General features: G+C 40.1%; 1 protein-coding gene across 1 annotated transcript in view; it reads left to right on the forward strand.

Moving 5' to 3' along the window:
• The window catches only part of GFPT2 (glutamine-fructose-6-phosphate transaminase 2), a 250,752-nt gene that overhangs the window by 17,610 nt on the left and 218,875 nt on the right, over positions 1–14,267 (forward strand). Inside the window, exons 2-3 of the mRNA XM_044068937.1 lie at positions 5,092–5,199; positions 14,123–14,221. Coding sequence (XP_043924872.1) covers positions 5,092–5,199; positions 14,123–14,221 — 207 coding nt within the window. The remainder of the gene's footprint in view (positions 1–5,091; positions 5,200–14,122; positions 14,222–14,267) is intronic.

The following is a 14,267-nucleotide window of genomic DNA, read 5'->3' on the forward strand; positions in this document are numbered from 1 at the left end:
TAGTTTCAGGGAGGGTATGACCAGATAGACCGTGAGAGAATTTCAGTCTGCCTATCCAACTGTCTAGGTTGTGTTACTCTGCTTGACATGTAGTGGAAGTGGTTTCCAGAACTGAGGAATACATTGGGATATGACTATCACACCAACATGTCTTATTATCTTTGGATAAAGGTTTTGTTCCTATAAGCAAGTGTGTGATGAACCATTAGTTCTGTGAAACAATAGATTAAGTAGGGTTGGATGTTTCATGGCACAAAAGGCCAGACATGGGATCTCCTTGGAGGATTTGTGATATGATTTTGCAACTTAAAGTCACATAGTTAAAGAAGGATTTGTAGTTATTTTTGGTTTTTGTAGCTATTTTTAAGTTCATATTCAGATGGATGACGCAGTGGTGGCATTGTCGCCTCACAGAAAGAGGTTCTCCAGTTCGATTCTCAGCTAGGGTGCCTTCTGTGTGGAGTCTGCATGTCCTCCCTGCATTTGCGTGGGTTTCCTCCGGGTGCTCCAGTTTCCTCCCACATTTCAAAGACATGCATCCTGAAGCGTTTCTCTGTGGGCCACCACTGAAATTTGGCCTTGTTCCAAGTCGGACTTTCCCAGTAAACAAATGTTAAATAAATAAATAAAATTTGAAGCTCTTGTTAATTTTCTTAAGATGCTCTTAAGATAGGTAGAATGAAACCGCTTATAAAAGTCAATTTCTTTCTCTTGTTATGTAATCTGTTTGAGTATTCTACCACAGGGGATTGTTTTTAAATTTCTCATTATATTTGTTGTGGATAAGGACTGTTTTATCTGTACAACTATTTGTGGTAGTAAAGTCAAAGGCACAGGTAGCAGCTTTAGCAATGGGATCCTTCGGAAGATGATTACAGCAGGATTTATGGGGGGGGGTCAAGTAGCTTAAGAAGGTTTGCATTTGAGAAGTCCCTAAACATGGAGCTGTTCACAGTGGACGTACCACCAGCATTATAGAAAAGGTCACTAAATTGTGGCCTGATTTAACATATACATGATGGTGATGATACATATGGAGTTGTACAAGAAGTGGGCATGTTTGGGAGGGCTAGGTCCCACATACTAGGGCTCCTAGTAGGTGTGTTAACTAATTGTGAAAGAAAGTTTATCATTTATGTCAAGGAAGGGCGGCATATACTGATCATTAGCAGCGTGGGTCAGACAGTTTATTGATGGACAGTAGAAAGGTCTTGGGTTTAATGGGAATTTTACCTAATGTGTTAAGATAACTACCCTGTTCAGAAGATCTAGTTGGATTGGGTCACAGGGGTTCATATTCAGCAATGGCCATGTTAAAGAGGAGCACATTCTTAAATGGTTTTGAAAAGAGCATAGTGGTTAATAGTACAGGAATGTGACAATTGGTAAGCTTTTGTAATGTCTGGAGTTCAGCAAAATGATTTTTTTAAATGAAAGAGTTTGCATCTTTGCTTCATGAATCTCTGAAGTAACAGTACTTCCTTGTGTTGGAAAAATGTTGTCAGAGTGCTAATGTTCTGAGATCGGTCTGTGACACCTGTCTGTACAGGTTCCCTAAATAATAAGAGGGTGTGTTTTTAAAGGGAATTGTTTTTTAGCCTGCAGGGATTTTTTGCAACACATGCTAAAGCTGTTACGTATGTTAATTTGCCACTGACGGGGCAAGTTATTCCACATCAATTCATATGACTTTGTCACCATTCATTTTATGTGGTTGACTCGGTGTTCTAACTTGCGTAAGTTAGATGTTAATCGGGTTCATGGAACCAGAACTGATTGGTACTACAGAACTTTTTTCATCAAAAGAATAAACCTTGCATGGTTAATCGGGCATACTGTTATCTGTAAGTGGTTCAGGCTGGAACAATTGCTAATTCTTCAGGTTTGATGCATGCAACAAGTTTATCGTTTTAATTTAATGAGAAATGAATGCACATTCCTCAGTTCTGTTGTGTATGGATGCATTCTGTGCTTGCAACATGCTTTTTTTGATGGCCTGCATTCTAAACATTTAACTCTTGTTTAAGTAACATTGTATGTAATATAGATTTGCCAGATCAAGGCTGATTCATCCTTGCATTATAAAACTACACTAATCACTCTTGAATCTTCTAATAGTCAGAAGATTTTCAAATAAAGCATAAAGAAGCCTATTTGTTACCAAGTTAAAGGTCCTGTACACCTGAATAATGACCCTTGCTTTTTCTTGCGTCTATTGTCCTCTCGCTACAGAATGGTCACTCCAGTGCAGTAGATAAAGGATGATTTAGCTTTTTCTCCCCGTAAGTGGCTTTTCTATGCCATTCAAATTTCTCGGGTCAGAACATTCTGTATTTGGATGAAATCTTCAGATAAATTAGTCTTTTGGCTCTTAAATGATGTAGTCCAGCATGTTCCAAAGGCTGTGACCAAGGCAGTGCCCACTTAGCAAGGTGTTTGTTGGCCTTTCTTTGCCCTTCAGTGGAGTCCTAGGCTCATTGAATCTATGGGGATTCACATTTCTTTACTGGGTACTTTGGTTTACAGTTGCTTTCTTTACCTGCGCTTGGGCAGTAAACCCACTGTGTCTTTGGAAATTCAGTTCTCTCTAATGTCTGAGCGCATGTGAGGGTTACCTGTCAATAAACCTGACGCAGTTGAAGGTCATTTCGTTCTGCATATTCATGATGGATATATGTCAAAGTCAGTGTTGTAAACTTTCTCTTTTTTCTGACTGCAGCATTTATCAGAAAATGTTGTATATTTGTGGGACATGTGTTGTAATAACTTGTAGCCCAGATATGTACAGCAGTAGCCAGCTGGCAAGGAAGGGAGTACACATTGACGTACATCTGCTGTGTGTGGAAACCATCACTCAAGCCTGTAAAAAGCTTTATGGTTAACATTTGAATACGGTTTTGTCATTTTAAAGCTAGAACTATGTAAATGTTTGCTTATTCACTCATTAGGTTACCTTGCTGAAGAACCATTTTCAAACCCCTCCCTCACTTGGGTAAATTTGCCATAAAGGAATCCACTGAAACTTCAATAACACACAGACATCAGTGAAACCATCAAGTTAAACATGTCGGTGGGAACGGTGTTAAGTTAGTTTTATACACTGGGTGGTAGGCAGACACAAGGTATTCTGACTTGCAGATGTGTGTGAAAGTACCAGAAAATTAAGAGTGAAGTACAGACCGGTTAAGATTAACCTGAGAAGGTATAGTTGAAATGGTATGCAGTTTGAAAAGTTTTGGGTAGAATTCTCGTAACAAGTCCGTAAACGATGTGGCAATTCTGTTAAAGATAATGTAGTTGGAGAAAGCCCCAAAATTTGAAAAATAAGTGTAGAAAGGGTTTTTGTGTATCCAGCTAAGGAAACTGGAACAAACAGCAAGTTTTGAAAATGCACAGAAAACCAACGGAGTCCAACAATTCCAACCAATAAATAATGTCCCTGGTTGAAGTTGGTGTCTGTTCCCAAAAAGACACTGATGGTAAATTTTATTAAATGCAGCTACTACTCCTGGACTGAATGATTGTGTATCCACTAAACCTTTATTGAATGTTTAAGATACTGTTACATAGACAGACAACCTACATACAATTCATATATATTTACAAATCTAGATATATTGGTTGAATTGATAGTATAGTACTAGTATGAAGTTTTTCTGTAACAGTTTTTGTATCACATTCATATGGTCATTACATACTGGAAAAAAGTTTATTCATACATTGAGTTTTTATAGGCAATGTTTTATTATGTGTATTAATTTAACAAATAACATCTACAGTTTTAAGGTATTTTTAATAGTATACATGCAAATGGTATTATGATATATCTTTTTAAAAGAATTGTTATATTTAATTGATCGAGAATTTTTATTGGATGTTTAACATTATTTAAATGTTTTTTTAATAGCACGTGATGTTCTGATGAAATCTACCATGAGTAGATGAAAGCGCTCAACCTAGATATCATTAAAGGAAGTGAAATGTTATAGCTTCAGTGTTTTTTTTTTGGGAACAGACACCAACTTCAACCAGGGACTTTATTTATTGGTTGAAACGGCAAGTTTTGTTAAATCATACTGATTGTAGTGTCAGACAGCAGGGGGGGACGAGTTACCGGTTGAGCTGCTGTAAGTACAAACAGTTTTCTTTTCTGCACAGATCAGTAGATTTTGTTCTAATTTTTAGAGCACCTTTTTGACTGATGTATATTACTCTTGAGGTTTGATTGAAGTGTATTACTCTTCAGGTACAGTTGGGTATCTCTCTGTTAATTTTCATTTAATGTATTTGCTTAGATATATATGAATTAGTAATCCATAAGGGCATGGTAAACTACAGCCAAGAAACACTTCAGTGGAAATGGGTCTGCAGAGAGGTTATGCATCTCCGTGTAAATTATAACACATCCTGAAAATAAAGGACCTGTGGGAAGGAACACATCTTTGGGATTTTTGGTTCCTGTGCTGTGCTTAACAGTGCTGTGGCTCAGATGAGAAGCTGGTATTTATTTACTGTCCATAGCTTCTCCCTAATCTGTATGTGCCCCCTGAGAAAGGCTAAAGTGCCTTGGCCCATAATATTTCTTGGATTGCTTTTGTTGCATCCCCCTCGCATTATACTTGCCATCTGTTCCTGATTTTTGAAGAACATCTTATATTCTTGTCCTGCCCTTCATAAAATTTTTCATTTTTTATTCATCACTGAGATTTACAGAGATTACATATATCATACATTACTTTCAGAAAATGCATGTTTTATGTACATTTTTTTCTATTAACTTTTTCAAGTGAAATAGATTAAGATTAAAAATTCTCCACCATTTTGGCCCTCCCCCTTTTATTTTTGATTTTGTCTTTAATTTCTGAGAAGCTGGGAAACCTGCCCTGGGTGTAGATATGAAAAGACTAGTCTATTTTTACTTCCCAAGCCTGTACCCATCATAAGACTACTGTGTATTTTTACTGTAATGTGCAGCTGTTTGTAGATATACCATCTTCCTAGCAAGATGAATGGTCTCACATTTCCCTTAGAAGGACTTGGCTAAGACTTGCTCATCTAATGTGGTGGTCACTCACATTTTGTCTTGTGCAGGTATATTCGCTTACCTAAACTACAGAGTACAGCGCACCAGGAAGGAGGTCTGCGAGACCCTAGTAAAAGGACTGCAAAGACTGGAATATAGAGGGTATGATTCTGCAGGTATGTTTTAATTATCTAGTTACATAATTATAACCCCCATCATTAAAAATGCACTTAATATGACTGTACTGCCTTTGCATTTCAACTTAATTTTCAGCTTTCTTTAAAACAACTGGGCATGTTACAGTTGGGTAAGCAAAACGTAGGGGCGTGACCCATTTTGCTGCAACAGACTTTTTTTGCATTCTTTTTCCCATAAATGCTATTTAAACCTAAGATTTTATATCTTTTTCAGTTTTTATGTAACCGTTTTATGTTTTATCTTTACCAGTTTCATTCTGCAAAATGCTACAGTCCTCACTGATGTCCCTTGTCAAATGGTATTAGTTTGTTTGCAATATGTTAAACTGTGTTATACCTGAGGATTTCAAGGTCTAGTATTTAATACTAAACGGAGCCCACATCAAGGCCAAGCTGTTTTCTGACAATTCTGTCTATATTAACAGAACATGTACTTTACTAGGTCAGTAGAAACTCCTTGAAATGAGACAATATACCATTAGTCTGAACTGTTTCTATATATGTTGTCCAGTCAGAGACTGCAAAATAAAAGTGTACAAAAAAAAAAGTGAAGCGAAGAATGACTTTACTATGGTTGTGTAAAGTGAAATGTACATCCTTCGTTCCAAAGTAAGACTTGTGACTTTACTATGGTTGTGTAAGGTGAAATGTACATCCTTCGTTCCAAAGTAAGACTTGCTCACTAAGCTTTAGTGATCCTGCCACCGCTATAGTCCCAGAGCAACGACACCTGGGAATAGTACTTAATCAGCAACCAACCTTGACCTCGCATGCTCAAAATGTCACAGCAGAAGCACTCAAAGCAGTTAACTCTAGCATGTAAATATTCAAAACCTGCTTCTCCTACAATCCAGGAAACCCCTGACATTAGAAATGATTTTGCCAAAATTAGTTACCATTTACCTTAATTTTTTACACCCGGTCAAAAACGCCTGTGATCTTGAAGTGGCAGATTCATAGGAATCTGAGCATCATTGCTTCTCTTTGTAAAAAGCTAACTGGTATCACCTGAGGGCACTCTACTGCTTAACTGCCCTATGTACACATTACTAACTGGCTCCTGCCCACCACTAACTGCATCGCAGGCACAGCAGGGGGTCCCTTCACTTTTACTGAGAAAATGCAGCCTTACTGGTAAGGCTGTACTTCTCAAAAGCAATCGGCCAAAAGCTTCCTCTACACTTGCACCAGTGGCTTGGAACTCATTACTTCTAAATTATTTAAAAAAATCCAGAAATTAACTATGTTTAAGGAGCAACTAACTAAATTTTGTGGCAATGAATAAAACGTGATGATGATCTGACACTTGCTAAAAACCTAACAACAAGATGCAACCCCATGTGGCAAACCTTATGATATGTCACACTTGACTCCTTAGTAAGTACTAGACTAGCTGCTCTTACAGGCCTTTTTTGGCATAACCAGTTTCCTTTTTGGTGCTTAAATTAACCCGTCCCATTTGGTGTCAGATTTGCCTTAGCAGTTCTCATATACTATTAAATTATACAAACTATTAAATTTATACAAACTTCATTTTGATTACCAAAGTAAGATGCTAGTGGTATTCCTTCTAATCTGTGAATCAAGTTCATAGATACAGTTGGATGCCCCAGCTAGTGCTGGCAAACTATACCTTTTTAAGGTTTTCAATATGTTCTTTTTCTTTGTATGCCTTGGAAGCAGAAGGGTGTGGTGTGTAGGGTGGGTAAGATGAGCCATTATTTGAGGGTGGTATTGCAGGGCTATTGGAGGGACTGACTGGTAGGAATGTTTAGCTACAGTCAACTGGTGAATTACATGGTTACGAATTTGAAAGGTTTTCTGGTTTAGCATGTTTACTGTTGGGGATTGGTTGTTGTATTTACAGGGGCATCCAGTTACAAGATTTTCTTGTTAAAGAAATTGTTTGGGATTGCTTACTGTTTGTTTCTTGGGATTTACTTAGAGTTTTTAATGTAATGAGGGGCTATGTTGCTGTAAGAACTTGCCAGCATCACATTGTGTGTCTGTGATAACAGGTTTGACTGCATAACGAGGGACTCCATAGCTAGTAAAGATTTTCTTGTCATGTAAGAGAAGTGGGGGGGGGGGGGTGAACAGTGGTAAGCACTACCTGCTGACCACTGCAGTAATGATGAAAAAGGTGGTCTCTTAGCTACAGCAGCTGCTTCTACACCCCTGGACTCTTGTTTATAAGAATGGACTTGGTGTGCTACAACTGTGTTGCACGGTTTGTGCTGTTGGGGGGGGGGGGGTTATTTGCATACGTAACTATTCTTATTATGCAATGGGCAAAACACCCTCTGTGTGGTTCTGTTTTATTGTGCACTTACTTTTATGACTCACAAACAGCTTTGTCCATCATTTTGTGGTGTAGGAGAGGCCATGGAAAATAATAACTTCAAGAAGAACATGGAATGTAACCTGCCATGCATGTTCTTTTGAATGGATGGGTGCACATGTATATGTAAACAAGTTTTCATTGTGAAATGGCTCAGAAGGTCCTTGGTTATGCTGAAATGTCATTTCCTTATAAAATTCATACATAATTCTGTTACATGTAATAGCATGCAAGGTCTTTAACAGTTGCCTGTTAAGTTTTACCTCTGTGCCATAAATACTCACCCAAGGTGCAACACTATTGCTGTCTTATTAATGGTACATTTAGTGGGTGTGCTGTACACATGTAATAAACCTAGGATATATGCCATATGTGCAGTTTTATTTAACCTTAAGTATTGTCATTCTGACCTAAGGTGGAGTAGCTACAACATCTATTTGAGTAAAAATAATAGAAGAAAAGCTGAAAGTGTACGCTTTGTAAGTAGTAGTAATTTGCTTAAATACATTCTGTGAAGTATTTACAGCAGCCTGTAAAATGGGTTGCTATCTGAACTTTGACAGTGTACGTGCATTCTAATTTCAGTCATTTTGCAAACAAAGATGTAAATACAGACATCTTCAGCAAGAAAATAACTGTTTTGTTTTGTACACAAGTTCCATATTTTTGACTTTGTTACATATGTGATGATATGATCAAGTGCCAGCATAGCCAGCTGGAGCTTTGTAAAGAATGAATTGTCCTTTAAATATCAAACTGATTTATACAAGATGCTTCTGTTACAAATGTATTAGAACTGTATGTCATTTGTATATCAAACTGATTTGTACAGATGCTTGTGCTGAAAATATATTTGTGAGCTTTGCTTGTATTGAAATGTATCAACCATGCACCCTGCTGAAATGAAGAGTAATGCTACTCAATGCTAGAAGTCTAAACCTCAAGATGCACTCTCTCGAGACTCTCCTAAAAATGGAGAACATCGATATCTGTGCAGTAACTGTAACCTGGTTCAAAGCTCCAAAGAGCACCCCTGCAATACCAGGCTACAACTCGTACTACACTTTTCGGCCACCAAACCAGGACCAAAACACTATAGGTGGAGGAGTGTCCATATTCACCAAGGATATTCACACCTCCAGACTGGTTGCCCAACACAATGCATCTGAAATTCTCCAGGTGCAACTAACACTAGGTAAGACTGCAATCCAAATTGTAGCTTGCTACAGATCCCCCACCATATCCCAGGATTCTCACTACACCTTTCTAAACATACTGGAAAATATTAAGATACAACCAAACACCCTACTACTGGGTGATTTCAACTACCCTGCCATTAACTGGGAAAACTACTCCTGTACCAACAGCTTTCCTCAACTGTTCTTGGAATTCATAAATTTCAACACCCTAGCACAACTAATTCATAGTCCCACCAGGGTACCAGTATTCTAGACCTGGTCATTACCAACATGGTAGATCGATTCTCCACACCAGTGGCACCCCCTCGTTGGTCAGATCAGACCATAAGCTAATCACCCTTGACATCCACACTCCCCCTTTACAGAAATCTCCATTAAAAACGTCTCCAAAGCCAACTTCATGCTTCTCAAGTCAGAAGTAACAAACTTCATGACACCCATGCAGATGGGAACTGGAAGTTCAACTGCTGAATCCTACCCAGAGGTACTGTACGATCACATTCACACGTGATTGGACCGAGCTGGCCCAAATAGAACTAAGATGCTGTCGTCTACAAAACTAAACAAGCTGTACAACAGAAGGAAGAAACTGTTGCAGAAAAGAGGAAGAACCCAGGATTCAAAAAATCTCCCTCACCCGCCTAAGTAGAAAGTTGAGATCCCTCATAAAAATCTTCCAAAGCTAGTTACGAAAGCAAAATTGCCAAAGATTCCAAAGACAACCACAAGGCATTCTATAGCTATGTCAAGAATCTAAATGGCAATACTCAAATCTGCTTTGAGCTACAGCAGAATGGCACTGGAAATACTGATCCCAAGGATATTGCCAATATCCTGGCAGATTCAGTGCCAACTTCACCCCCCTCTCACCTCTTAAAGGGCCCATCTCAAAACCAAAAGAATGCCAAATTCCAGTAATCACAGCCACTCAGGTAAAAAACGCACTCTGCAAAGTCAAGAATACGGCATCCATGGGACCAGACAACATCCCGGACTGTGTACTGCATGAACTACAAAATGAACTGGCACCTCACGTATGTGTCATGTTTAATCATAGCCTCACCTCGGGCTTCGTGCCCACAGAGTGGCGCACAGCTACAGTCATCCTACTCTACAAGGGGGGACCCACTTTGGATCCCAGGAACTACCGTCCCGTCAGTCTGATGAGCCTGATCTGCAATGCCATGGAACGTATTATCATGGAACGTATAAACAAATACATTGGCAAATATCAAACGCTGGACCCACCCAGTTTGGGTTCGTGATGGGCCAATCTTGTCTCCTGATCAACTTGTCTCCAGAGCTGTGGACAAGGGTAAGGTGGTTCACACAGCCTACTTGGACCTTGCCAAGGATTTCAACACTATCCCCCACTCTGGAATAATAGATAAACTTACTAAGCTAGGCATTAATCTGTACGTCATTTGATGGGTTGCAAGCTGGCTTACTGACAGAACACACACTGTAAATGTAGCCAACTCCAAATCCAGCTCCAGACAGGTGGTGTACCGCAGGGTTCTGTCCTGGGACCACTCTTGTTTGGCATCTACTTCTCTGAAGTACAGGCCAACACTAAGGGACTCTGGCTTACAATGTTTGCAGATTACTGTAAACTGGGAGCCATTACTGAATCCCCAAATGATGTGGCTATACTACAAAAGGGCATTACTGAAACGGATGCTTGGTGCCAGAGCCATGGGGTCAAGCTAAATGCCAAAAAGTGTATAGTTGTCCCCTTTGGGGAAAAAACACGTACCTGTGAACTACCACATAGGTGACAGTACACTAAATGCCGAAAGTGTGATAAGAGACCTAGGGACACAGGTGGACAGTGGTCTCACCTTTTGATAATCACATATCCACAACAGTTAGAAAATCCTTCTAAGTGGCACACCTCATCACTAAGGGCTTTTCATCCAGAAAAAAAGGAGGTCATTGTCCCACTGTGTACTCATCCCTCATTAGACCCATCATGGAATACAATGCCCCGTTTGGTATGTACCTCACAAGACATCTGCAACAACTATAAAGGCTGCAGAAATACCTCACAAAAAGAATCACAGGCCTAAAGCAAATGCCTTATGCTGACCGTCTAAAGAAACTCCAACTATACTCTTGTCACATATCACCTACTCTGAGGCAATCTCTGCCTAACATACAAGGCCATGTCAAACCCAGAATTGTTGGACATGCTACACTTAAAGAAATCCCAACCCCTCTGAGCCACACGCTCCAGGGATCTTAACCTTGTCATCACGATGAATAGAACATGCTGGAGGGATAGGTTCCTGACCCAGAAACTCGCCATACTCTGGAATAGGCTGCCCATGCATGTCAGGCAGAGCCCCTCAATGGCCCTCCTTCAAGACGAACCTTGACGATTGGATGGGAGATAGGAAATTCACCCCAGGGATCACATCAGTAGCCCTGCTAGACAGGGGTCCAGGAAAGTAAATATTTGTGGGAAGCAATAGCCAGGGAATCGTTATGGCTAGGCTTGTATAGGCCCTAGGGCCAATAGCCTAGTACATACCTATGAACATATATAGACATGTACATGCGTTATTGTAACTGAATTAAATGTATGTGTTTTATTAGAGGATACTGGCACAGCAAAGGTTAACTTTAAGAAAAATAAGTGAAATGTAAATGAGCTGTTAAACCATTAAAAGTCACCCCACAGTGCTGAACAGAACTGGAGTTGTCGGGTCTGGGGGAAGAATTTTGTTCATTAGCTCAGTGAAAAGAGGGGAGGCCCCAGGCACTGCCATAAACATTTTGATGTGTATTGTGGCTGTCTGTGCTAACTCTCTATCTCAGCTTCAAAAAGGGATACTGTGAACCTAGTGTCAAGTGACCAGATCATTCTACCAGCCCTGTTGGAAATTGTATTTTAGATATTACAAAGAGATATCTCGGAGTGCTGAGTATTCTGTTTGGGAAGCCTGACTAGAAAGACCCTCACCCACAGTATTTTGCCTTGTGGTAGTAACTTAACTACAGAACAGCAATTCTCTTAGATTCAGTCAGGAATATAGTGAAGCTTGGTTTAGATCTTGTTTTTCTTTATTTGTTTGAGCCTGTCCATCAGTGTTCTTTTCAATATTTCCTGCGATCTGAACTCTGCGGTTAATTGTAAATATTTATTCTGTATTTTCATGATTTATTACTAAATAGATTTAAAACTTTTACTGTGGCTAGTCCTTGTAGAGAGTTTCTAACCTTGGAGAGTGCTTATATTTATTTATTTGGTGACAATGTGTGGGCTACTCCAGAAGGCTTAGCCGTCTTGGTGAACTACTACCATTTGTATTTGTATCCATATTGCACTGTATAATTGCATACCCTTTTAAGAGCCTTATAGTAACTGACTGGTGGCAGTGATAACTACCTTATAGTCTGGGCAAAGTTGGTAGAGAGGATGATACAGACTACCCGTTCCCAGGTTGTGTGTGTCATCTCATCATCATCTTCTTTCAGCTGTTCCCGTTAGGGGTCGCCACAGCAGATCTTCTGTTTCCATTTCTTCCTGTCCTCTCTGCATCATGCTCTTTCACACCAGCCGCCCGCATGTCCTCTCTCACCACATACATAAACCTTTTCTTAGGCCTTCCTCTTTTCCTCTTACCTGGCAGCTCCATCCTTAGCATCCTTTTCCCAATATACCCAGCATCCCTCCTCAGCACATGTCCAAACCAACGCAATCTCGCCTCTCTTGCTTTGTCTCCAAACTGTCCAACCTGAGCTGACCCTCTGATATACTGATTCCTAATCCTGTCCATCCTAGTCACACCCAGTGCAAATCTTAACATCTTTAACTCTGCCACATCCAGCTCTGACTCCTGCCTTTTCGTCAATGCCACCATCTCCAACCCATATAACGTAGCTGGTCTCACTACCCTCCTGCCTTTTCGTCAATGCCACCGTCTCCAACCCATATAACGTAGCTGGTCTCACTACCCTCTTGTAGACCTTCTCTTTCACTCTTACTGGTACCCATCTGTCACAAATCACTCCTGACACTCTTCTCCACCCATTCCACCCTGCCTGTACTCTCTTCTTCATCTCTCTTCCACACTCACCATTACTCTGAACTGTTGATCCCAAGTACTTAAACTCATCCACCTTTACCAACTCTACTCCCTGCATCCTCACCATTCCTCTAACCTCCCTCACATTTACACACATATATTCTGTTTTTGCCCTGCTGACCTTCATTCCTCTCCTCTCTAAAGCACATCTCCACCTCTCCAGGGTCTTCTCAGCCTGGTCCCTACTCTCACTACATATCACAATGTCATCTGCAAACATCATAGTCCACGGGTCCTCCTGTCTGATCTCATCTGTCAACCTGTCCATCACTACTGCAAATAAGAAAGGGCTTAGAGCCGATCCTTTATGTAATCCCACCTCCACCTTAAACATATCTGTCACTCCCACCGCAGTCCTCACCAATGTCACACTACCCTCATACATAGCCACTCCTGACTTCCTCATACAATACCACAACTCCTCTCTAGGCACCCTGTCATATGCTTTCTCTAAGTCCACAAAGACACAATGCAACTCCTTCTGACCTTCTCTGTATTTCTCCAACAACACTCTCAGAGCAAATATTGCATCTGTAGTGCTCTTTCCTGGCATGAAACCATACTGCTGATCACTTTTCTGTAGTGCTCTTTCCTGGCATGAAACCATACTGCTGATCACTTTTTTTGGGAGAGGGGGCAGGGGGCAATCAGAGATATTCCTGCTATTCATTGTCTGGTAAAATAGCTGTCCTCCTACAGTTCTGGCTCACTGACGCCACCCCTCCTGTCATACTGGAGATATGAAAAAGTGGCCACGGACATCTTCACTGGAACTGAATCTGTTGGTTCCATGGTTTAAAAAAATTATAACATTAGGATAGTGCATGAGGCACAACTACTGACTTCACAGGTGCGAGTGACTCATTTGCTTGCGTAAGATGCTTCTGTGTTTTTGTAATATTTGGGGAGGGTAGATTCCTTGGATAAGGTGGAATGGATTTGTCTTTGGCAAAAGATAGCTTCAACAATCACTGGACATGCTTTACCTGGATACATGTGTGTAGTTTTTGCCTTCGCTCAGATCATCTGGTTGAATTTATGCAAAATACATTCATTTAATGTTGGCAATTTTCACTGTAACAAATTATCTCTGTGTAGTATTTTCCATTATAATGTACACAGGTTTCTGTTCAACTGTGGCAGAGGAATAGACTCGGCAAAGCTTGTAACAGTTAAAATTGTTCATACATTCTAAACTGCAAATTTAACAGATGTTGACGGACACATCAAAGACTGATGAGAGATATTCTGGGTTTTTTCCGAACATCTAGGACTTGCAGTTGATGGAAATAATAACCAGGACAAAGAATGCCATATCCAGTTAATCAAGAAAAAAGGCAAAGTGAAGGCATTGGAAGAAGAGCTCTATAGTAAGTTAAACTAAACACGTTCTTGTTTTCATTTAAAATCGTTATT

Source organism: Protopterus annectens, chromosome 4.part0 (genome assembly GCF_019279795.1).
Source record: "Protopterus annectens isolate FY-2018-M chromosome 4.part0, PAN1.0, whole genome shotgun sequence".
NCBI lineage: Eukaryota > Metazoa > Chordata > Ceratodontiformes > Protopteridae > Protopterus > Protopterus annectens.